The sequence below is a fragment of the Pseudoliparis swirei genome, chromosome 21, assembly GCF_029220125.1.
Source record: "Pseudoliparis swirei isolate HS2019 ecotype Mariana Trench chromosome 21, NWPU_hadal_v1, whole genome shotgun sequence".
In the NCBI taxonomy this organism is placed as follows: Eukaryota; Metazoa; Chordata; class Actinopteri; order Perciformes; family Liparidae; genus Pseudoliparis; species Pseudoliparis swirei.
The window spans coordinates 13,794,566-13,820,883 of record NC_079408.1 but is presented as its reverse complement, the minus strand read 5'-3'; the positions used below and the strand labels follow the sequence as shown (position 1 = coordinate 13,820,883).

At 48.8% G+C, this 26,318-nt stretch overlaps 1 protein-coding gene across 3 annotated transcripts in view; it reads right to left on the bottom strand.

Moving 5' to 3' along the window:
* Nucleotides 1-26,092, bottom strand: part of kirrel1a (kirre like nephrin family adhesion molecule 1a) — a 33,815-nt gene extending 7,723 nt beyond the window's left edge. For all 3 annotated transcript variants that reach the window (XM_056442893.1, XM_056442895.1, XM_056442894.1), the window contains exons 1-9: nucleotides 25,875-26,092; nucleotides 10,741-10,890; nucleotides 3,398-3,547; nucleotides 3,151-3,308; nucleotides 2,893-3,043; nucleotides 1,923-2,028; nucleotides 1,680-1,828; nucleotides 1,406-1,533; nucleotides 126-252 (exon numbers count right to left, since the gene is read on the bottom strand). In XM_056442893.1, coding sequence (XP_056298868.1) covers nucleotides 126-252; nucleotides 1,406-1,533; nucleotides 1,680-1,828; nucleotides 1,923-2,028; nucleotides 2,893-3,043; nucleotides 3,151-3,308; nucleotides 3,398-3,547; nucleotides 10,741-10,890; nucleotides 25,875-25,920 — 1,165 coding nt within the window. In that variant the 5' untranslated portion in view covers nucleotides 25,921-26,092. The remainder of the gene's footprint in view (nucleotides 1-125; nucleotides 253-1,405; nucleotides 1,534-1,679; nucleotides 1,829-1,922; nucleotides 2,029-2,892; nucleotides 3,044-3,150; nucleotides 3,309-3,397; nucleotides 3,548-10,740; nucleotides 10,891-25,874) is intronic.
* Nucleotides 26,093-26,318: the final 226 nt, after the last annotated feature.

Below are 26,318 nucleotides of genomic sequence, written 5' to 3'. Positions count from 1 at the left end.
ACTTTGTACATATAACATTCCTTTAAAAAAATATTTTTATTCCTCACAAGCTGCCCTTTTAGAAAGCACATGATTTGTATCTACAGGCAGTGAAACATAAATAAACTGCGAGCATGTTTTCTGACCGTTGACGGTGAGCGTGACCTCCGTCTCCCCGACTCCGATCCGCGGGACGATGGCCTTGCACACGTACTGGCCGGCATCCGCCTGGCTCACCGACTTCAGGTACAGCTGGTTGCTGTTACTCAGAACCTGTGGGGGAGCGAGAGAAATAAAGGACACACGTATAAACAAGACACATTTGGGGATGAACAAAATTAAAGGCCACATGGCCATAAGTAGGAGGGGCTAATGTGACGGTCGCCTTGTTATCGGAACATGTTGGTGCGTATTTGCACGTCTGGCCTCCTCATCCGGGTGTGTTTGTTCTACCACTCTGACCCGAACTGGTTAACAATATAAACTATGCACATAGGCTTTTAACCCGCCACAAAGGTTTCGCAGTTGCCTAGCAACCACATCTATTGGAGAATTAGCTGTGGGAAAACGACGGCTAAATGTGAAACCGCCGAGAGAGAAAGAGATACCTGAGCACGACCGATTAGATAGGCGGAGGCGTGTGAGAGGCAGGTTCCCTTCAACGCGCCGTAACCGCCGTCTTTAGTTCTCTGAGCTCTCTAGTCCCAAACCCCCAAACTGTAGTGTAATAGCTGGTGGTCGAGGCAACACTGTTTGATGTTGACGTACACCTATTAGTCATGTATTTAGCTTCTGGCTACTGTACGCAGTCAATTATATACATCAATATATATTTATATATATCATTTCATGGCGATATTTATTCCAGTCATTGTCATCTGACCTTGAAATGAAAAGAAAATTAAATCAAAAGAGGCCAAAAATATATATAAATACATATACATACCTATATATACATATATATATATATATAATATATATATATATATATTAATATATATATATGTATAAATATAAATATATAAATATATATATATACACATATATATAAATATGTATATATATATATACACATATATATACAGATACGTATATATATGTATATATACATACGTATATATATATTTTTTTTTTCTTTATTCTTTTTCTTTATTTTATCTTAATTATCAGATTTAATTGATAATAATAATTTAGGATCGGATTATATAAGCATTGTTGCTTCTGCATATGCCTTTTCAGTCTTTCTGTTTTCTATATTATATATGATCATATTGTATTGCAAATGATTGACTGAATAAATTACACAACAACAACAACAACAAAGAGAAGAAAGACGCCTTGCGAATGCATTCGTAAACACGGGAGAAGAATGAACCGTAGAAATATAGTGTGAGTACAAGAACAGAGGGAAGCGTGAGCTGCTTACCATGTTCGAGCCCTTTTTGAACCAGGTGAGTGTGAGCGGAGGGTTTCCGGCCCATTTGCAGTTCAGGGTGACATCGGAGTCGACGTCGACCGTTTTCGGCAGCGGCTCCACCAACAAAATTGGACCGACTGGAGACAGAGAAACGGAGGAAGAGAGAGAGAGAGAGAGAGAGAGAGAGGAGTTTTGTATGTGTGTGTTTCATCCTTCCGACTCCAGACTGTAGTGAGTAACGTGGGCCGTGGCCAGAGAACGGGATGAGCGTGGTGTGACTCACAGTGGACGTCCACCAGGATGCTGACGTTGGTCTTTCCCACGGCGTTGAAGACGAGACAGGAGACGGGCTCGGTGAAGAAGGAGTGGTCGGCCTTGGTGGTGAGCACGCTCTCCCTGGCGCCCTGCAGCACCACGCCGCCTTTGGCCCAACTGGGGGTTCAAGTGTTACACACAATTTTAAAAAACGCACACCCCCTTTGAACCAAAAGGTGAAAGAAAATGTTTTGTGTGTATGCAGGCAGACCTGTAGCCCATAATAGGAGGGTTGGCTTGAGCCTGGCAGGTGAAGGTGACTCTGTCTCCCTCCAGGACAGAGCGAGGCTCGATGGACAAGGTCACTGTCGGTGGGTCTGGAAGGGAAAGAGAGAGAGAGAGAGAAAGAGAGAGAGTCACACGACAGCAGCCTGACTGCATCTAATATATGCTGCTGCAATCTGGAGATGGTTTGATGCAAAATGGCCACCGTGCATTACTTAGTAATAGCTCTGAAACATTCAGCGGCTGGCAGACGTTTCATGTGTCAAAATACGACGCTGTGTAAAAAAAACACACGTGTGCGCGTGGTAATTAGCCGGGTCGTGTAGTTATTACATATTGTGATATACACTACCGTTCAAAAGTTTGGGGTCACCCAGACAATTTCGTGTCTTCCATGAAAACTCACACTTTTATTTATCAAATGAATTGAACATTTCATAGAACATATAGTCAAGACATTGACAAGGTTAGAAATAATGATTAATATTTGAAGTATTAATTTTGTTCTTCAAACTTCAAGCTCAAAGGAAGGCCAGTTGTATCGCTTATATCACCAGCATAACTGTTTTCAGCTGTGCTAGCATAATTGCACGGGTTTTCTAATGAGACATTAGTCTTCTAAGGCGATTAGCAAACACAATGTACCATTAGAACACTGGAGTGATCGTTGCTGTAAATGGCCCTCTATACACCTCTGGAGATATTTCATTAGAAACCAGACGTTTCCACCTAGAATAGTCATTTACCACATTAACAATGTAGAGAGTGTATTTTTGATTAATTTAATGTTATCTTTACTGAAAAAATAGTGCTTTTCTTTGAAAAATAAAGACATTTCTAAGTGACCCCAAACTTTTGAACGGTAGTGTATTACGTCCCCGTTCTTCTTTTTCAGTGGGAACGTGCACATATAGATATATATTTTTTATTTTGGCGAATGCAATAATAACACTCACGGTGAACGTTGAGGGTGACGGTCGCGCTTCTCCCGGTGGGCACCGCCAGGTTGGTGGCGACGCAGCTGTAGTTCCTCCCTGTGTCGGAGTCCACGGGCTGGATGGGCAGGTAGCTACGCGTGGTCACCCGCTTCCTGTCTGGGAGCACCTCCTGATGACGGGGGGGGGGAGGAGAGACGTCGATCAAACATTTACCAAACAGATGCGATGCTGTACACAAGTCCCGTGTGAATGCGGCGTCTGTATTTGGGGACTTACGGTGGTACTGGCAGCTCCTTCCACGGGGAGGCCGTCTTTCAGCCACTCGATCACCGAAGGCGGTTTGGCCCCTCGAGACACGCAGCTCAGGTTGTAGGACTCCCCCGCGTTCAGCAACACCTCCGGACCCCCGTCGATCACGGGGTTGTCTGGGGGGACTGGAGCCGGAGGGGAGAGCGTTAGACAAAAAAACACGTGCCGCGTCTCACGCGCTTTTAAATGCCGTCCGTCGTGCACTCAAACGTACTGAGGACGGTGAGTTTGGCCCTCCTGGACCTCAGGGCGGCGTCGGGGGCCTGGCATTCGTACAGGGAGTCATCAGACAGGTCGGCGGACAGGATCTCCAGGTTGTACTGGCCCAACTCCTGCATGCGCAGCACGCGGTACCTGGGCCAGGCTGGGACACGGACACAGTAACACATCCTTAAAGGGCCACACACACAAGATCCACTCTGGGCCCATTGGTGGTTTACGATGTAGATTTAAAGTTACACACATGTCAAAAAACAAAAAACAAATGATACATTTGTGTTGTTGCCGATTGGTACATGTGGTCTTATCATATTTTAATTAAAAGTATCATGTGACACCGCGTGAAGGTTTATGCTGATAAGACGACATCAGGTCATGAATGGAGCAAAAATTACACAGGAGAGATGCGTGGTCACGTGACACACATTCACACACGCAACATGCATGTCCAAAGATACAATTCACTCGATTGCACGACACACACACACACACACACACACACGCACTCAAACACACGCAGCCCAGCTTCCCCGGTCCTTCCTCTCCCTTCCCCCATCCGCCACACGTCCCAGCTGTGTCATCGCTGTACATTCTCGCCAATAGGTGGCGTCCATGCTCTCTCCCTCTCACCAGCAGGGGGAACAGACGAATGCATTATGACAGCAGCGTTTTAGAGGACTCAAGTCGACTCCGGTCCGTGCTGCAGAATTGGTGTTCGCTGCCCGGACGTAGATCGCATGTGAAGTTCGCTACGTCGTCTCCATGTGCAGCGCCCGAACCGAGCTGGCTGCCCGCCTAACCTTGTGTGTCCTTGTTTCTCCATGCGTGTGTGTGTGCCCGTGTGTGTGTGTGTGTGTGTGTGTGTATGTGTGTGTGCTTTGTATATACGTCCATTTGCATGTGAAATGTCGAGAGCGAGAAAGCGTATGAAAAGCCCAGAGTACAGGGGGGGTGGGGACACACAGAGGGACAGAGCCTCATACACAAACATACACACACACACACACACGCTGTTGTGCACCGACAGATATGCTAGAGAGGTTCATGTCATTTATGTTAGCTTTCTCTCATTCCAGGCTTCCTGATTGTTTTCACCTGTCATCACACCTGTCTCCTATGCTCATCAGTGTCAGCCCCGCCCCTGATTGGTCCCACCTGTGTCTTGTTACCATGTGCTTAAATTCCCCTGTCTCCCAGTGTTCCTTGTCAGTTCGTCTGGTCTTTTGCCATGATCAGGTCGGGTTATGTTGTGCTCTTGAAAAGTTTTTGATCCCTCACTACGTGAGCGCTTTCATTTTGTTCACTGCAGAACCGAAAAATAAAGTACTTACAAATACTTTATCTCTGCCTCCCGGGTCGTGCAATTGGGTCCTACTTCCTAAGTGTCTGAGATCGTAACAGAACGAACTGACCACATTATGGACCCAGCCGACCCAAGAACGTTTCACGCCGCTCTGTCGGTACAGGGCGTGACGATTTTTCATCACGAGGAAAAACTGGACAAAGTCAGCCGGGAAATACAAGAGCTGAGAGGACGCCAGGCCGGGTTCAGGAAGAATTATCTACACAGATGCAACAACTGGTTGCCCAAATGAATAATTTTTCACTCATCAACAGACTGCTCCTCCGGTGACGTCATCCACAGCTGAGAATTTGCCTGTCAATACTCCAGCTGACGACCCAGGTCAGGCTGTTTCCTCCCCGTTACGGCTGGCTCTTCCGGAGAGATTTGCCGGAGACTCTTCGAATTGCAGAGCCTTTCTGGTACAGTGTGATCTGCATTTTCAACACAACCCAGCAGCTTTTTTATCTGAGCATGGTAAAGTGGCGTTTATTGTGTCTCATTTAACGGGAAGAGCTGCAGCCTGGGCTACTGCAGAATGGTCTAGAGACACCGAACTATGTTACTCATTGGCCGATTTCATAGAGACTATGAGGCGCATTTTTGACCACTCATCGCCTGCTACGGAGGCCAGCAGAAGACTGTTTCAAATACGTCAGCTCAACCGTCAGGTGGTTGATTATGCCATCGAGTTTCGTACAGCAGCAGCGGACAGCGGATGGAATGTTCCGGCTCTTCGTGACGCCTTCATGACAGGACTTTCGCAACCGATAAAGGACCAGCTGGCTCCACTGGAGACACCCGGGATCTGGAATCCTCATCGCTGTGGCCATCCGGATCGATAACCGTCTTCGAAAGAGAGAGGAGCGTCGACGCAACCGAGATGTTATTCCCAGCTTCCAGAATTCGCCTCGGAGGGTCGCGCCGCCAGCGGAGGATTTCCAGCTCATGTTACCGGACCATCAGAGGACTACACTTCCGAATGACTCCGGGGAACCCATGCAGCTTGGAAGAACCAGGCTTTCTCTGGAGGAGAGGCAGCGCCGTCTACGGGAGGGTTGCTGTTTCTACTGCGGCCAGCCGGGTCATCAACTCGCTTCATGCCCGGGAAAAGATCGTGCTCACCAGTCAAAAGGAGGGCGCTGGTGAGCAAGTTTCCCGCAGACTTCCCTCCTCGACCTGTTACTCAGGTAGACATTTGTATTAACAATCAGACCTTTGACCAGGGTGTGTTAATAGACTCAGGGGCTGACGAAAGCCTTATAGACTGGGGCCTAGTCAAACAGCTAAAAATAAAAACTGTCCCGCTATCTCATCCTGTTAGTGCCAGTGCCTTAGACGGCCGCTTGTTGTTCACAGTTACCCATTGCACTGAGCCCATACGGATTACTATAAATAAGGACCATACCGAGAGCATGCAATTTCATATTTTTGAGTCGACTCAGCACCCGATTATTTTGGGGTTTCCTTGGCTGAAGATCCACAATCCTCACATAGACTGGCCTTCAGGAAAGTTAAGGAATGGGAGAGGATTGTAAGGGCAGGTGTAAACTTTCGCAACCTGTTAATGCACCAACAGACTCTAGTAGGATCATTATAGATCACCCTGACTATCCTGATCTACACAAGGTACCTTCCTGTTACCATGATTTAAAAGAAGTGTTTAACAAGTCTAAAGCCTTGTCGCCACCTCCTCACCGTGATCTTGACTAGCCCATTGTTCTCTTACCGGAGCCCCCATTCCCAAGGGAGACTTTACTCGATTTCGAGACCTGAGAGAACAGCAATGGATGAATACATCTCCTCTTCACTCAAATCAGGGATTATCCGTCCTTCATCGTCTCCAGCCGGAGCGGATTCTTTTGTGGGAAAGAAAGACGGGTCTCTGAGACCTTGCATAGACTACAGTCCACTAAATGACATTACGGTGAAGAACCGCTATCCTCTGCCACTCATGTCATCTGCTTTTGAACTGCTTCAACGGCCAAGATATTCACCAAGTTGGATTTAAGAAATGCATATCACTTGGTTAGAATAAAACAAGGGATGAGTGGAAAACTGGATTCAACACTCAGAATGGTCACTATGAGTACTTGGTAATGCCTTTTGGACTGTGCAATGCACCGGCTGTTTTTCAAGCTTTTGTGAATGAGGTTTTGGAATTCTTGAATATTTCAGTGTTTGTGTATCTGGATGACATACTGATTTTCTCCCCAGACGCTAAATCTCATGTTAACCATGTCCGCCAAGTTTTGCAGAAACTACTGGATAATCAGCTATATGTCAAGGCAGAGAAGTGCGAGTTCCACACAGAAGAGGTGTCTTTCTTAGGATACATAGTCTCACCTAATCATATCCAAATGGATCCTGCGAAAGTCAGTGCAGTATCCCAGTGGCCCACACCAGACTCCAGGAAAAAGGTTCAGCAGTTCCTAGGATTTGCTAACTTCTATAGGAAGTTTATTAGAATTTCAGTTCTGTTGCTGCTCCTCTGCATGTTCTGACTTCTCCTAAGGTTCCTTCAAGTGGACCCCAGGCGGATCTTGCTTTCAAACTTCTCAGAGATAGATTCACCTCAGCTCCCATACTCACCATTCCAGATCCCCAGCGCCAGTTTATGGTCGAGGTGGATGCTTCCAATGAGGAATTGGAGGAGTACTGTCTCAACGTTCTGCAGAAGACAACAAGATGCATCCATGTGCTTACCTGTCGCGGAAGTTGACAACGGCAGAGCGGAATTATGACGTGGGAAACAAGGAATTGTTAGCTGTAAAAGCTGCCCTCGAGGAATGGAGACACTGGCTAGAGGGTGCAGAGCAACCGTTTTTAGTCTGGACAGATCACAAGAATCTAGAATATATAAGAAAGGCTAAGCGTCTCAACTCCCGTCAGGCCAGGTGGACACTTTTCTTTAGTAGATTCAACTTCACACTCTCTTTTCGTCCCGGGTCTCAGAATCAAAACCCGATGCTTTGTCTCGTCTTTTACGATCCCGAACCACTTGCGGTAGAGCCCAAGACCATCCTTCCACTTAACCGGGTGATCCAGGTTCCAGGCCAAGGTTTGTACCAAGGCTAGGGGCAAATGTAACCTCAAAGAAACTGGCTCCGAGATTTGTGGGTCCGTTTCCAGTGTCCAGAGTCATCAACCCGGCGTCGATCGCTTGCAACTCCCCAGGAGTTTTCTGCTGTAGACTTCACGTTGGTAAGATCAGAAAAAGCCTTGGGTGTGTGTTTGGTGGCCATCCCGCCTCCAGCCTCCACGCACGCCCAGTTCTTTGGGGGTGGCTTTTACAAGGTCCGTAGCTACTGGAGGTCCGTAATGAGGAGGGGCAAGCAATTCTGTTGAACTGGAAGGGCCCTGGTCCTGGGGCTAGAAGCTGGATGGCTGCTTCATTTATAGTGAACAGTTCCCATCAAAACACCACATAGCCTGGGCCATCTCAGGAGTTGGCCTATATACAGGACTGTCTCAGAAAATTAGAATATGCATGAAGTTCTTTATTTTCGTACGCAATTAAAAGAAAAATCTGCATTAAAGCACTGGATTCATCTGCAAATCAACTGAAATAGCGGTCGGCTCATCCAAGACTATTTTATTCAATTATTTACTGCTAAATATATACAGCTTAAGAAAACTCAAATATCCTATTTTTAAATATTAGAACTGTATCATGAAAAGTATACTATTAAATTAAACAAATCACTTGAATTGTCTAATTAACTGACTATTCTCCGCAAGTGTTTAATGAAGTCTTGACAGAGGCCCATCTCCAGTGTTCTAATGGTATATTGTGTTATCGCCTTAGAAGACTAACGGAGGGGTAGAAAACCCTTGAAAACCTTTTTATGAGAGCGCAGCTGAAAACAGTTATGCTGGTGAGAGAAGCTATAAAACTGGCCTTCCTTCAGCCACAAGTTTGAAGAACAACATTAATATATACAATATAAATCATTATTTCTAACCATGTCAATGTCTTGACTTTGTTTTACATTAATTTTGCAATTAATTTGATAAATAAAAGTCTGAGTTTTCATGAAAAACACAAAAATTTCTGCGTGACCCCAAACTTTTGAACAGTAGTGTATATATATATATATATATAGTATTATTATTATATATATATAAATATATATATATATTAGGGCTGTGAAACTATTACAATTTTTAATCGGATTAATCACAGGTTTTTGTGGATTAATCATGATTAATCACATATTACCGATATTCTCGGTATATTTTGTGAGAACATAGAGATTTATGACAAAAGACGGATATATACATTTATACATTCTTCTATACAATGGTGCTGCAACTCAGCAGTTATTTAGCAGTTTTCTTCCATATGGAACATTAATACATCTTCATTCTAAACAGAATGTTTAACCCTCCTGTTACCTTTCGGGTCAATTTGACCCCATTCAATGTTTAATGTCGGTGTTCTTTGGGGTCAATTTGACCCCAGGCTGTTTTTCACTGTGTCAAACATATCAGAATTATCAATTTTTTTATTTATTTAAAGGGCTATTTAGGTAGTCAACAAACAAACATAAAGTACCTCACACTTAAACTTGGGAAGCAATATTAATTCTAATAATTTTCTGGAGGTTTTAATTGCTGGGGTCAAATTGACCCCGAGGGTAAAATATGTTCGGAAATGTAAAGGTAACAGGAGGGTTAAACAGAGCATTTTTCTCTTGTTTGTCAACCATTAACTCCACCATGATACAATCTAAAGGTGGACACATTGACAAGTGACTTTTTTTGCTCGGTCGATGCGCAAGACGGAGCTCTGTGGCGCGCCAGACGGAGATCGATAAGTGTTAACGCAACGCGAAGAGACAGAAATGACATGCTGCTGTGGAGATACGATCAACAACAGACGTTTAGTTTAATAAAAGAACAAAGACGTGCTCTAGAGAACATGTCAGCGGGCGGGCCAATCTCTTTAATGTCATGCGATCTACCGACACTACGCCGCGATCGACTGGCAGGTCGCGATCGACGTGTTGAGACCCTTATCTACAGGAATTAAAAGTCGTAACAAGGTTTCCGTAGGTGAACCTGCGGAAGGATCATTACCGATGAACAGACCGTCTGCATGAGAGCGGACAGAGTTCAGATTGAAGTGGTGTATTGGAAGCTCATTTTGCAAGTGACTTTTTTTTCGTCCCGACGACCAACAACAGACGGATTGGGAGCTCATTCTGCGCATGCGTTAAATGCGTTAAAAAAAAAACTAGTTAAACCTGTAATTGAATTAACTGAGTTAACGCGTTATTTTTCACAGCACTAATATATATACATTTATATATATAAAGATATATATATATATATATATATATATATATTTTTTAAATGTACTGTAGGTAAGGGCTTGGAAATAGAAATGAGCCCTGTGCAGCCCATCCTGGTACTTTAGTGGTGATAATAAGCTCAAGCCCAGCGGGACCCGATGCAGAGCTGCTCGCTGTCGGCTGTTGGTCTGCTTCCTGGTTGCTGCAGGAGTTCGCCTCGGGGTACAAGAGCCCCCGCTTGAGAATCACTGGGTATCAGCACTCTAGCTCGCCTGCATGCTGTCACAGTGCTGCTTGTGCATTTCTATTTTTTTTTAGTTGGGTCTCAAATTGGGTCAATTTTTAATGCTTGGTCCATGAATGTCACGCGGGGGCCCTCAGCGGCCCGTGCTTCACTTTAAGCTCAGTTCCAGAGCGCAGCACTGGTCTGCAGATGTTGCCGCAGACGCCCTGTGAGCACGGGCTTTATACATTAAACATGTGTCGCCACGGCGCACTCGGGGAAAAAAGTGCCGTGAGACGTCCTCGCGGTTTAAAGAAGAAAACAAAATTTGAATAATAATAATTCTACAGCCGAGATAAAACGTTCCCCCATCAGCAGCTCCACTCCGAAAGTATCAGCATCAGCTTCGTGGGCGAAAAAAGGCATCTTAGTCACATGCGGAGCAGGGTGGAGGGAGCCCGAGTATGATGTCTTACCCTGGAGGTCCTCTCCGATGCCCAGAGCCAGGCCATCTTTGGTCCACTGAACAATGCCTGAGTAGTTGAAGACGACACAGGACAGGATCACCCTCTGGCCCCGCACCACCGACTGGTCTGCCGGCTCCTGAGAGAACCTCGCCGTCCACACTGGAGAGGGAGAGAGGGTGGGGAGAGGGGAGAGAGGGCGGGACAACGTGAGGGACATTCTCATTCTCGCTACTTGCTCTTGTAGACCGATGGTTCTCAACCTTTTTGAGTTATGTAGCCTCTGTGTACCCTGACCACTGCAGAGCATTTAGGGTTGAAAAAACACACCGCATTTTACATATAATATATCCAATTGAGTTTATGAACTTACACGAATATTTGATTGAATATGTATTTTAATATTTTCAAAGGCTTTTTTAAATGGATGCTCATATAAAATATATTTAAAACAAATCTCATGTACCCCTAGAGGACCTTCACGTACCCCCCCCCCCCCCCCCCCCCCCCGCAGCATCATGCAGCAGCACCAGAAGTCGCATTAAAAGCAGGACATATTTTATTTATTATACGTTAAATATATTATATGGCTCGCAATGAAAAACATTGTAAAATATTTGGCTTCTATGGCTCTCCCAGTCAAAAAGGTTCCTAACCCCTGCCCTAGAGGACCTTCATGTACCCCTAGAGGACATTCATGTACCCCCTAGAGGACCTTCATGTACCCCTAGAGGACATTCATGTACCCCCTAGAGGGCCTTCATGTACCCCTAGAGGACATTCATGTGCCCCTAGAGGACCTTCATGTACCCCCTAGAGGACCTTCATCTACCCCTAGAGAACCTTCACGTACCCCCTAGAGAACCTTCACATACCCCTAGAGGACCTTCATGTACCCCTAGAGGACATTCATGTACCCCCTAGAGGACCTTCATGTACCCCTAGAGGACATTCATGTACCCCCTAGAGGGCCTTCATGTACCCCTAGAGGACATTCATGTGCCCCTAGAGGACCTTCATGTACCCCTAGAGGACCTTCATGTACCCCCTAGAGGACCTTCATCTACCCCTAGAGAACCTTCACATACCCCTAGAGGACCTTCATGTACCCCTAGAGGACCTTCATGTACCCCTAGAGGACCTTCATGTACCCCTAGAGAACCTTCATGTACCCCTAGAGGACATTCATGTACCCCCTAGAGGACCTTCACATACCCCTAGAGGACATTCATGTACCCCCTAGAGGACATTCATGTACCCCCTAGAAGACCTTCATGTACCCCTAGAGGACCTTCGTGTACCCCCTAGAGGACCTTCATGTACCCCTAGAGGACCTTCATGTACCCCCTAGAGGACCTTCACGTACCCCTAGGAGTACACATATCTCCATTTGAGAACCACTCTTGTAGACCAGTAGTTCTCAATGGGGGTACAGTATGTGAAGGCTATGTGAGATTTGTAAAGAAAATATTTAAAATGAGCATCCATTAAAAAAAAAATTCAAAATAGAATAAAAGTGTAATTTCATGAACATAATTGTATATATTCCATATTAAATCAGACACTGATGGCACAGCACTGTGTATTTAACCAACAATGGCGAGTTAGGGGGTACTTGGCTGAAAACATATTTGAGCACCACTGATGTAGACATTCACCACCACAGAGCGTGTCATCGCCTCTGCTCCGTGGCTTTATGGCTAATTGATTGAAAACTGCATTCCCCTCGGAAAAAGTAAACGGGAACGCCATCTTTGATCACACGTTGACTTCCAGGCCATGAAGAGCGTCGCGGAAAAAACAGAGGAGATCAGAATAGAAGTGAGACAAGAAAGAGAACGAGGGAAGACGACGAAGAGGTGGTGAACGCTGAGTCAGGAGACGAGGAGACAAGCGCTGTGAGATCAGACACTTCAGCCATTGGGTCTCTCACCCCCCCCCCTCCCTTTTCTTCTAGCTCCTGACTTTTATTTACTCAAAACTCTCTGGCTTTCCCTCCCCCGTCTCCCTCTCTCTTTCTCCCCTTTCTTCATTCCTCCCTATGAGTCATCTCCCAGGCTTCCAGTCCACTACCAAAAAACTACAGTGGCTGTCATTGTCTACGAGCCTCTCCCCCACCCCCCTCTGGTCCGTAGTCCACTTCCACAGACCGGTCGCAGGGCCGGCCCGCCGACCGCCAAGTCTGATATGAGGAGAAACAAGAGGAAGCCCCCCCCCCCCACGCGCTATTGTTCCACGCCGCACGATGACAACTTGTAATTAGCCGTCCCTTGAAGACATGACACAAAAGCAGGGGAGGACGTCGTCGCCGCGGAGGCTTTTGCATCGTCCCTGGCTTTTTCGTTTATCTCTCCCCTCTCCCAGAATCTCCTACAGTAGATCATGAACCCCAAACACACACACACACACACCTCCTCAGCCACTACCTCTCTCCTTCCATTCTCCCTCGATGATGGTGTATGTCCTTTCCCCAACTCTCTCTCTGTGTGCGCCCCCTCTGGCCTCCGTCACTCCGTACATCCATAGTGCCGTCTATGAATGTCCTTTTTGCCTGCGCTGATTTCCCCCCTCTCTTGCTCTCTTTCACGACAGCGTGTACGCTGTACGCTCCCTCCTTCTTTCTATATACATATATAATGTTGTATATGTCCCTTGTACCCGTAATGCTTTCTATTTCCGTGTTCCTCCTCCTCCTCCTCCTCCTCCTCCTCCGCGCTGGTTGGAAGGGGGTTAGAGGCGAACTGTCACAACTCATTTATCACATTAAATATCACCCCTCCAGCACTTTCTCTCTCTCCCTTTCTTTTTCAATCTCCCACCCTCACCCGTCTCTCTCTCTTCTCTCACTTTTTTCCCTTCACCTCCTACCATTTACATCTCTCCTTCTCACTTGTCCTCTCCTCTCGACTTGTTCCACCCCCCCCTCCTTTCCGTACACTCCCTCCTTCATTCCCTCACACTTCTTCCTCTGAGCCCTCCAGCGCTTTACTGAAGGTTCCCCATCTCTCTCTCTCTCTCTCTCTCTATCACTATTTATTTTAACAACTGCCATATGCCTCCTCCGAGCCCCACCTCTCGCCTCCCCCGTCGTGACCCTCGGTCCTCCATCTCTCACGTCCTCCCCTTCTCTTTTTCCGCCGTACACGGCCGTGCACTCTCCCCCCCTATCGTGTCAGATTCGGTGCGATTTGCAAAGGTACAACGTGCCCGCTAATGCGAAGGAACGCAGTCATGCACAAAGATTTCCTTACCAATCATAACAATGGCTTCTGACAGTGCGGCGCATTAATATTCCGAGGACAAAGGAGATGTGCGAGGGTACACGGTGGAAAGGGAATCGGATGCAGATGGAGGTTTGCAGCGTGCATACCGAGAATAATTTAGCACTGAACCAAATGTAATAATAAGAGGCCCCTAATTTGCTCCCTGAGGATCACCCAAATGAACTGGATTAATAAGATAAACAAAGCAAGCATAACAACAACACTTGGCTCTGAAGAGTTGGGAAAACCATGTCCTGTATTTCACAAAGACTTTAACCGTTAACACTGACTCCACAGGAATGCGTGTTTTCCCCAGACGGCGACCGCCATGGCTCAAAGTCCGGTGGCTCGCTTCCCGAACTTGTGTCGTCGCTCATTTAGCCGTGAAAACTCGATGTTTTAAAGAAACACATCGAGTTTTCGGAGCCTTTCAAAATGTCCGTGTGGCCCAAAAGGGGGGGGGGGGGATTTCCATCTCTCTTTCTTGTTAACCCAATAGCACAAAGAGTCCAGGCGAAGCGTTTCAAATCTAACTTGATGAACTCAGGGTTTCTTTTAACCAGAGTTTCTTATTATTGGAACAGTGGAAAGACAAACCGAGGTAGTTTTGGTGAGTTTTATTTCATGAGGCGTGTTCAACGATGCGTTAACACGGCAAAGAGGCTCGTCCTCGTTGGGGAGGGAAGCTGAAATCAGAAAGTGCACAGCAGTATTTCTCCGTTCATCAAAGTAAATCGGTGCGCACGTATTTCCTTTCTTGACATTTTGTGTCTCTTTAGCTGTGAAAATGCTCCGCAGATAGCTGCTATCTTTGTCTCTCTGCCATTTGGTGACGGGGAGGTCGTGCACGGCGGGTTAGTCAAAGAACTGCTGCACGCTGCTGCTGCTGGCAACAAGGTGCAGGCTGTAAAAAAAATACAAATAATGAGTAGAAAGATGCTAAAAGTCTCCATAGATCTGAGTTCTCTGCATGTTTGTTATTGTGCGTGACCCCTCTGTAAACACAGACTACATATTTATTGTATGCTATATCTTCAGGATGTGTGTGATGCTCCGCTTCCTCCAGAAGTGATGCTGCTCATCTCACGTGATTATTTTGCCACGATTTTTCTGAGAAATCTGGTACTTAAATGTAAAAAATTTCGCGGTTATTTAATTAATGTAGTTCATAAGACGAACGTAAACAAAAGGTCATTCGAGACAGTAGGATTTCTTTGTTTTTGCTTTCATTTTTGCTTGAATTTGCTTTCATTTCCTGTCCGCAGCTTAATCTAACAAAAGTATTCGAACAAAACTAGTTACTGGAATGAACAGAGAGGATTTTTACCATCTCAAAAAGCAAGAAGAGCCTTTTCTCATACATGCATAGGTGTAAAGAGAGTTTTGCTGGGTTTAAACCACCACGCTACCTTGACAATAGCCTCAGGGCAAGCAAATCCATTCCTCCACCACCTCCGACATGCGAGCTGGAGGTATTCCCTCAACCGCCTCGGTGAACCACAAACATAATCCCAACCGAACACCCCTGAGTGGAGGCTACACAATCTGCAGAGACAAACACTGAAAACACTGACTCATTTAAACATGTGCTCATCGCCTTCTGATTTCCATATTTCCCAGTTAACACTTGTCAACATGAGTGTGTGTATGCGCGTGTGTGTGTGTATGTGTGTGTTTAAAGAAGGAAATCTTCACACAGAGAGCAGTCTGAGCACGGACGAGAGTGTGTGTGTGTGTGTGTGTGTGTGTGTGTGTGTGTGTGTGTGTGTGTGTGTGTGTGTGTGTGTGTGTGTGTGGGAGCTTGTATTCTTTCGTTATGTGGGTTATGCTGCAGTGACAAATTTAGAGTGTGTCCTGATTTCCTTGAGTCACTGAGCCCCAAGAAGCCAGCGGGAGACTCCGAGCACCCGGTCCACACGAAGACCACGGTCACCGAGAGCTGCGACCATGACCGCATGCACACACACACACACACACGGACTAACAAAAACATTCAGCGTAGATGACCTAACCTTCACCGCGTTGGCTAACCAACACACACACCCACACACACACACACACACACACATACAAACACAACCCCAAACATATAATCGTCACGTGGAGGCGGTTTCCTGAACATGGGTTGCACCGCGACTCGGACCGAAGCGCCGCGGCGCAGCATCCCCGTCTCCGTTGGGAACGGGTCTCAGTTTAGTCTCGGATTAAAGTCCGAGTCAAAGTTTGGAAAGGGATTAGGATTAAGCTGGAGGCCGAGGACGAGGACGGCAAGCCCTGCAGACGCCGTGACGCCAACCTCGGCTCGGCACCGCCAACACAAAGCCCAGAGCTCGGCCCGGCTGACTCACCGAAACATACCACCACGGCCATTTAGTCCGAGAGCACCTCCACGCGATGGAGTTTTAACGGCGAGGTAATGAACCGCCAATGTGTTGCCGTGAACGGCTGAAACGGTATCAACGCACGCAAAGACAGAGCTATTTTTAGCAAGTGTGCTGCTCTTCTCGATTTGGCTCACGGCCCGCTGCTAGGTGGTGAATGTCAACGCTCGCCTCGTCTAGGGGACGGGACACGAGGTGGGAAGGGAGAGGATTCTGGGAAAGGTCCACTGATGGCATTCGGTATCATTAAATCAGATTTGTCTGGATTGTTATGCATGGATCTTTGTGTCTGGCGCCCTCCCCGTACCCCCTCTGTACCCCTCCAACCAAGTCCCCCCCCCCCCCACCTGCCTTCCTCTCCTTCGCTCCTCTCCAGCCAATCCCCGCGCTTCGGCTGGATCACAGACGTGCGTCGCCATGGCAACAGCTGACGTGGAAAGCAACTGGCCCCAAAAAAAAATTTAGTTTTTTTTCTGTACGGAGCGTGTCCGTGAGAGCACATGCGTACATCTGTGTGTCTGATGAAATCCTCCCCGGAAAACGGTACACCCATTTTTCTGAAGAAGAAGAAGAAAAAAATGACAATGACCTCATCCTCCCTCCACCTATCCAATTAATAGTCAGGCGGTTGCACTGGTCTCTCATTATTTCTCTCTCTATCCTCCCTCTCCAACCCTATTCTCTCTCTCTCTCTCTATTTCTCTCTCTCTCTCTCTCCACTGTTAGTCAATCCGCTGCAAATTGATTTCGTTATCTGTCTAATTCCATATCGCCGCGGCGTGAGGCCGATGTGTCGGCGTTACGGAGGGGGCTGCTGGGAAACGAGATGCGGGATGCAGGGGAACAAAGAGACGGCGAGGTTCCACAGACACGCGGCGGTGAAGTGTAACGGGGAGGAGGATGACATCATTGTTTCAGGACAAAGTTGCAGCCATGGGAGTCATGCGGCACTGACTTCGCCCTCCCTGCTGTCTGCATGTGACTGAACGCGCACGTCTCGCCCGTCCATCGGATCCGACAGGGGAGCTTTAGGACCTTCACGAAAGGAGTTCTCCCGTCTTCCGTTCATTATTTATTCAGGAAAAAGGTGTTAAGATCACCGCTGTTTGTTTTCCTAAAACGCTGTGATGTGAGGCTGTGAAGCAGTAAATCAATGTGCATTGTAATTGTACACATGCATTATTTATGCACGCAGCATATATACATTATTCTGACTGGGTGCATGGTGTAGACACTATTGTGTTTATGATCTCGACATGCAGGTAATGCACTGCAAATAAAACGTAATAAAGTAAATCAAAAAATATATTCGTCTAATTACTTGCCAAAATGTCTCATAACATCTTATCTTGAATATCCTGGTGATAAAATATTTCTTAATACTACTGAGTTACAGGTTTATTATGACATGCAACACATCCTAATAATGAAGAATAGGTTACTAGCTTTCCCAGCTTATTCCAAGACCTTTTTATCCTGAAAAGCCAAATATTACATCTCTTTTATATTCAAATGTTTAATGTTGAAACAACCTATATTGATTTAATTGTTTACTTCATTTTGAGGTGGCCTTTTTTTCCTCCCGTGTGCTTATTTTCATGACTGAATCATCGAAGTGGACGCAGTCGGTTTGTGGACGACAGTTTTGAAGTTTAGAGTTCGTCATTTTCGCCGCCGCCATCTTGGTTTCTTGCAACCAGAAGGTCGTATCAACGTAAACAACTGATTGCGCAAGAATACATTTGTGTACGGAAATGTGACAAATAGCTTCGATGAAGAGCGGCTGGGCCCGGCGGTGGCGGCGACCTGTCAATCACAAGGTCGCTACGCCCTCAAGCGTCCTCTACGGTCTATTTGACTCTAAACGGGACCATAATTTACTAAATGAACATCATTTGTCATGTATTGGAGAAGACGTGAATGTAATAACTCACGTGGGAAGTCATTCTCTCTGAGACTTTGACGGCCATTAGAAAGAATGCAAGTTTAAGGCACTTCCACGTTGGCTTCCCTTCTCCAACTAACAACCCAAAGCCCAAAGATGTTTAGTTTGCTCTGATAACAGAGAGAAGTTTCTTGAATGAATGTCGTGTCAATGGACCCGGCGCTTCGGCGTACTGCTGTTTCTGCCCCTATTCATCCAGCGGTGGGAACTCCACCACCTGAGCCTCCTCGCGACGACATGGCGGCCGTAATGGCCCATCGCCGTGGCGACGGCGCTATAGGAAGGCGCGAGAGGCGTCGGCAGTGAAAGGAGGCGTCCCACTGGCTCCGTGACACGGTGTCACTCAAACACAAAGGTGACTCCTGGAGGAGGAGAGAGGGCAGCGAGGGGCGAAGGAGAAGGACACACACTCCTTCCTTTGTTTGCCGCATTGTCTGCCCGCTCGATCCCTTCCTCTGTCACCTTACCTTGCCTTCCTCCTCCTTACTAGCAGTCAGCGACCTCTCTCTTTCTTCATCTCTTTTGTGGCCTGGCCCCTTCTCCTTCCCCATTCACTCCCCTTTGTCTGGCCAGCGCCTCCTTAGAAGTGATCAACCCTCCTTCCTCCCTCCCTCCCTCCCTCCCTCCACCTCTCCGGCCTCACTCCCTTCCTTCGCTACCTTTTCCACCTGCAAGCCGCCTCTTTTCCCCCTCCGTCGCTCCTCCCGCTGCTTCCGTCTCTCCGTTACTATCAAAATGGTTGCCGTGGAAACAGTTTATTTGGAAATGGCGAGGAAGGGAGATAATTCTTTGTCTCAGAGCGTTGTCTGTCCATTTTGTTGCTGCCGCCGCGTGCCTGAAAACGCACACACTCCTGTCATTTTGTGTGTGTGTGTGTGTGTGTTTCACATCTGAAGAGCTTTATTTGTACCAAACCTCTGTGACAGACGTTGTTACCATAGCTACAGCCAGTGAGGACCACTGACACAATGACACAGTGGCCATGGCAACCCCAGGATCAGTGGTGGGTAATATGATAATTCGTGGACGGGGCATCAGACACATTTCGGGCACATGAATACGCCCGCCGCCGTAATCCACGAGCCTTTGTGCCGAGCGGCTGACAAAGAACCCTCCGCCGCGACCACGACGAACAATGGCGGCCCTGGATAAGCTGCATCAAGAGGATACATATAGATATATGTATGTATACATGTATGTATGGATACATACATGTCAAGCTGCCGGGGTCGCCGCAGAATTTCTCGACTGGCACAATCGATATGATAACGAATCAATGGTCCAAGGCGGCGGGCCCCACCACATTGATTCTGGGCAGCGACCCGTTCCTAAAGGCCGCGCCGCCTCCGAAGGCCACGTGACCAGAGCACGCAGACGTAAACCGCGCCCGTCAGCCGTGACAGCTTTCAGATGGTCTGCCGATCCGCGGCGCGGTGATGGAATCCAACGTGCCGGGTGGTGGTGGTGGGGGGGGGGGGGGCTATTTTACAAACGGCGTCCCATCGATAAATCACCTCCTTCAAGGTCTGCTTTAATTCAATCCAGTGTCATCTAATTTTATTGGTATGTGCTGTGGCGTTCTTGCAGTGTCACCTGTCACAAACCGTCCAATGAAAAAAAGCCCCGGGGCCTTGACCTCCGAGAGCAAAGTAATGTTCACCCCCCCGCCAACATGGCCACCACTGCATTGTGTGGCTCTGAGGAGGGGGCTGGCTCCTCTTGTGGATGGCAAACACACTTAAGGCCTGGGAAGCAAAGTGAGTGTGTGTGTGTGTTTGTGTGTGTGGGGGGGGGGGGCTAAATCTGGGTTGAGCATTGTCGAATTTTACATTTGAAAGGCTCCGATCCGGTCACGACCCCCCCCCTCTCCTCCCCCCCCCCCAGAATAACTGATCACACCTACAGGCCTCGGCTAATGTGAACTCAATTAAATGTTTGTTTTTTTCACAATTCTTCTCATGTCTGAAATGTGTATATTCTTTTTTTTTCCTCCACAAACATCTGGCGACCCCCGCGAGCTTAACACGCGACCCCCTGGAGGGTCCCGACCCCGAGGTTGATAAGCGGAGCATGGGGACGAACATCGACCGGATTTCAGCTTTTAATACTCTCGTGATATTTATATCTTAAAAATGAGTTCATACACAGTTGTTACATCTTCCAACTTCCTTTGTCCCTCCCCAAAGCCAGGTCCATAAAGAAATTGGTTTTCCCCAGTTGGGCGAGGCCCCCCCCCCTGCCCCCCCCCCCCACGTTGGGATGCCCCGGCCCTGTCTAACTAATGCTCCGGTTGATGAACAGAGCAAATCCGTTCATGTTTATAGAACGAGAGAAGAAGAGCGGAGCCCGTGACTGCAGCACATCCCGGCCCTCGCTCTACATGTTTCCAGCCATGCGGAACATCTTCCATCAAGTTGCAACAACTCGCCGTGCACACCGGGCGAAGCCTGGCGTGGAGTTGAGGTACGCCGCCTCGGGGGGGGGGGGGGGGGGGGGGGTCTTTTGTCTTTGACTAAATAATGCTCATGATTTAAGTGACTGGATTTCAAGGCCATCGTCGATTATTACCGCAAAGAGAGAGAGACGGCTCGCTCATTATTTGCAGTCCGCAACTATTCAGCCCGCGGGGGGCGGTTACAGTGCACGGCGACGGGGAGCGCGCTTTTTTTTCTTTCCGCCCCCCCCCCCCGCCACAGTCGTAACAGATTGGGTCGGACGGCTGACCCTGATGTTGTTATCGTGAAAAGGGGAAGACGGATGGAGCGAGTCGAAATCTCTCTGCCTCCCGCGCCCCCTTGTCCCCGTAGAGGAGCAGAGACCGGGAGAGAGAGAGCGTGGAAGTGAAGTGACATCATCAGCCACATTCCTGCGGAGGGAGGGGGCGAGGAAAAAGGGGGGGGGGGACGGAGGAGGAGGAGAATGTCCCAAAACTTTTGAGGTTACAGGACCGACATCCCCCCTCCCCCATCCCCTTAAACACATACACACACACACACTCTCAACATATATATATAAATATGAACCCATCCCCCCCCCCCTTTGCTTGTGTGTGCGCATGTTTTTACAGCGTGTGTGTGTGTGTGTGTGTGTTACAGTACACGGGCTCCTCTTCCTCATCATGCGCTCCCTGTTTTAATTCATGTGCCTCTCTCCTCCTGTCCCCTCCCCCATCGCCTCCCCACCACTCATACCACCCCCTCTCCTTCTCCTCTTTCTCTCTCCACCGACCAGAGGAATGCAAGAACCACATCTGGAACTTATTAGAGGGAGCAAGAGAGAGAGAGAGAGATAGAGAGAAAGGGGTGGATGGAAAGAGAAGGAGAAGTAATGGTGGAAGGGGGGTGGGGAGCCAGAGGAGGAGGAGGAAGAAGAAGAAGAAGAAGAAGTAAAAAAGAGAAAGTCCAGGAGGGGACAGATAGGGAGCCAGAGTGAACTGTGGAGCGCAGAGAGGAGGCTCGTGTTTGGGAGGGAGAGGCGAGCGAGAGAAGTGAACAGCGGCGGCCATTAAAGCCAATTAACCTCGACGGGGGGGGGGGGGGGGGGTAGCTGGGCCGGCACCTCAGATGTTCAATCACTCCGGATCTCGCCGCCGCCGCCGTATTCTGCCTGAATGAGCCGCCTCACTGTCCCCGCTGGGGGAGGCAGCCGGGCTGGAGTAATGGGCCCTTTCTCTCAGCCGCCGGCCTCCCGACCGCTCCTCCTCCTCCTCCTCCTCCTCCTCCTCTTCCTTCGTAGTCCTCTTCTCTCTCTCTCTCCTCTCAGGCCGGCTCGCTTTTCTTTTCAACCCAGCGCCCCCTCCTCCCATACTACAATGCCTTCCCCTCCTCCCCTCCACCCCCTTCCACCTTTTAAACAACTCCCCCCGCCCAAGAAAAAGTATAATCACCCATCAGGCCTCACCCACCTGCCCTGCAAGACTATAGCCCTCTTTGTCCCCCCCCCCTCCCCCCCTACCTCCAAGCAACTACTTTGTTTTGGTAACGCGCCCCGCCCCCGTGGGCCTTCACCCCCAAATCGGTCCTCGCTGCAGAATGTGGCCGAGCAGTTCAGGAACAACAACAAGGCCGACGGCTTCGGTCAGATGTGATGAAGGGGGGGGGGGGGGGGGGGGCGACATATTTTAAGGGGATGTGCGGTTTTGTTTTGTTTCGTTTCCCTCCGTCTTTTTCTAACTTGGATGCCGCCGGCTTGTCAAACACAATCAGGTTACGGTGCCTTGAAAAAAATCCTGCGAGGGAACCGCCGCCGTCGGGTTTCTGACTGAATACATCGAAGCGCGAGTTCGATAACGAGATATCGGGCGCCATTTCTTCCGTGGCCAGCGGAATACCCCCTGAAACCAACATACGAGCCACGCGCTGACGAAACACCCCAGAAATGCCAAGAATGTGTCGATTGAGCGGGGAAAAAACAACGAGTGGCAGGAACGGGGCTCGGGTGCACGTTCTGACGTCACAGGCTCCGCCCCCAGACGCAGCTCTCCGACCGGTTCCCTGATTGCTTCTCAGTGGCTGATGTCAATTAGAGAAGCTTTTTCGGGGGGGAAAAGGGCGAATGTGCGTGTGTTAACAGCGGGGCCGCATCCCCCTCACACTGGGATCGCAATTTAAAACAGACTTTCTGCCTCGCTGCAGATGTGTCGCTCCACATCTGCAACAAAACAAAACTAAAAGAAGCCGAGCCCGGAGAGAGGGAGGAGAAGGTTTACGGAGGTATAACATACGAGCGCTTCTATAAGCGTGAATCCACCAGAGCCTCGTTGGAGGAGGCGGAGACGGTTTCCGTCGGTGGCGCTTTTTTCTTCCGTCATCAGCCAAAATATCTCATCACCATTAAACGAGCAGGAACCAGTTCTCCCAAGAGCAGTTTTAGTGGTTATTACAGCCCCCCACCACCCACCACCCCCCACATCCATCCTTTTGGAACTAACATTAGTGTTTTAATTTCTCCAGGCCTGCGTCGAGCTTAATGAAACAGGGATCTGGTTAGAGCGAGATGGGCTCCGGCGGTAACGGCTCGCTTCTCTCGAGACATAAAACACGCCGCTCGCTCTCGGAGAGGATTTTTTGGGGGAGAAAGCAACAAACAAACAAACAAACAAAGGGTTTTTTTCTTCGCGCACGAGCGGTCTCTGGAGTCGCTGCGTGTGAATCAGATATCAAGAGTGGGAAATGTTGAATTCATCGAGACCACGACGTCACGAAGAATTCCTGGCGGGAATGCGTCAAATGTAGTAAATCAGCAGTTTTAACGCGGTGTGTGAGTGTCGCGCCGGGTCCTTTATGAGGCTCTCCTAATTCTTCATCGCTATTTCAACTATTACCGCCCACTAAGAGACATTAACGTGGAGTGGTGACCACAGACCCCCCCCCCCCCCCCACACACACACACACACCCCTGAAGCATCTGACTCCAGCGAGACTTGAAACACAGGAATCCGTCTGAGGTTTCTGATTCACGGCTCGGGCCTCCGTCCACACAAAAGAGACCTTGGGGGGGGGGGGGTGACAAATGGCACACCTGCACTGGGGGCCTTGGTCCCCAGCCCTCGCCACTGTGTGTGGGTGCAATAAATACCGCAAGTCAAAAAGCTTCCGCTCAATAGGGAAGTTGAGGGCGCGTGTTTGATCGCGCCGTAACGTTTAACCGCTGCGCTAATGGCGGACGTACCGCCAGGTTGGTGTGTGTGTGTGTGTGTGTGTGTGTGTGGACACGAGGCTACAGCGACGCTAAATCAATCACGGCTTCGACGTGCTGAATCTAAATAACTTCAGAAAGAAGGAAAAAAAGAAGAAAAAAACATTCTGATTCACCAAAGCTTTAATTAGCCGTTCGACTAATAACCATCCGATCATCAGCAGGAGGAGCGATTACACGGGGGGCAAATTGCAGGCCACGAAATACTGTTTTACTCGTCTAATGAAAAGATAAGAGAGCTCTTAAGAAGAGAGAAGGCTCCCAAAAACCTGAGACGAGGATCGACTCTCGGGAGGCGACGTTAACTCCGGCTCTCTCTCCTGTTTGCTCCCCTTTTGTTTTTTTTTTTTTTAAAGCCCAGAGCAACATTTGGGACACAAACTACGCCGTTTGTGCGTCTGGCTGAACAACGTGCGGCTCGCTCTGCAGCCCCTCGTCTTCGGGGAGCGCACGCCTTTGTGCTCCAGAGGAACGATGGACTCTACGGTCGTAACGGTTCAGCCACAGACAATGAGGCACGTGGCCTCGCACGCGTAAAGAGCCTGTGTGTGTGTGTGTGTGTGTGTGTGTGTTTACGCACGTCTGCCAGTGAGCTAGTCATGTGGACTGAATGGTGTGTGAGTGGACAAACAGGGCATCAGCCTGTATCAGTAGCAAGGGTTCACTGTGGAGAGAGAGTGTGTGTGTGTGTGTGTGTGTGTGTGTGTCGTTTTTTTTTAGATGCTTTGGGCAACATATTACCAGATCGTGTCATACGCGCCTCTGAGCCCGCTCCTCGCCACGTTGCGGCGTGCGCCCGTGGATGCTGAGCGACACAAAGCCTGGCAGACACGGTGACATCATCGCTCCCCTATACATTCCCTTCACCCCCCCACACACCTAGAGCGGTCGACTGGCGAGCCGTGCACGCTCCCGGTCAGTCGAGGTAGACAATAGGACGGGGGAGGGGGGGGGGGTGTTTGCCGTGGAGGCGCATCCACGGCGACACACAGATGTGCCCCGATCAAACAGGTAGCTCATAGAGATGACATCAGTCCTCCTCCTCCTCCTCCTCCTCCTCCTCCATCAGCCTCCTGTCTCCCAGCAACATGCTACAGGTATGTAGGTAAGTGCACACGCCTCATCGTGCCCATTGTGACAAGCACAGAGGAAACGGGCCTAGAGTGGAGCGCACAGGTAAAGGACACAAGGACACGAGAGAGGGGGGGGGAGTATTTCTATAAGCTTCCTTCACCACGAGGGGGGAGGGGGGGGGGTCTCGCTCCCTCACCCCTCAGCGAGCAGCGTGGAGGAGCTGCTGCGCGTCGCTGCTGTCATTCCCGTCACGTCCTCAACCGGAATAAACGCCACTGACGGGTCTGTCATGCGCTCCGGAGAAAAAAACACACCAAAAAAAGGTCACTCGGCCGCTGTGCGCGCACACGCGCCAATCATGTTTCAAGTTGGACGCGTGCACGCGCGCAGTCGTAAAAAGCGTGCCCGCGGTCGCGCACACGCGTGCAAACAGCGGTGAGCGACAACGATCGCGTAAGGAGAAGGAGAAGGAGGAGAAGAAAAAAGAGAAAGTGTGGCGAATGGCTGCTGCGGTGCGGACACGCTGTCACACGCGGCGAGCGCGCTCACACGATGCTGCACGTGCACGAACGCGCGCGCACACACACACACGCCTTAAGGTGATCCATTGCTGCGGCTCATATGGTAATGGTATGAAATCACGTTATATGCTCGTCTCCCTTTCCCCCTTAAAAGCCTCACATCACACACACACACACGCACACACACACACACACACAGCGCCGTGTGTTATGCGCTAAAGAAAGAGAGAGAGAGAGAAAAGGAGAGAGAGACATGCAGCCTTACCAGTTTTAAAACTCAACACCAAACTCAGCAGCAGCAGCCTCTGCATGGTTCAGACCAGTAAGTCCGTGATTGGCTCAGACCTCCGTGAGGACAGCATCAAAAAGCGGGAGTTTGCGCACTTTAAGAGTAATTATGCGTTAAAAAAATAGTCCCTCGTGTGTCCCGGCTCGGCTCGGACCGGCTCCGCTTTTACACCGTTTCCCTGCTTCTTCTTCTGCTTCTTCTTCTTCTTCTTTTCCGCCTCTCTCTCTCTCCTCTTCTTCGCTCTGGTCCGTTTTCTGCTCTACGCTGAGGCGGCAAGCTGGAAGTGGTGACACCGGAAACGTCCGGTCATGTCCTTCAAAATAAAAGTGTTGTTACGGTTATACATAGGGAAAGAAATTTGAGGAATTGTAACCAGTCAGTAATAATATAATACTAGCAATTAAAGTAGTATTTACATTA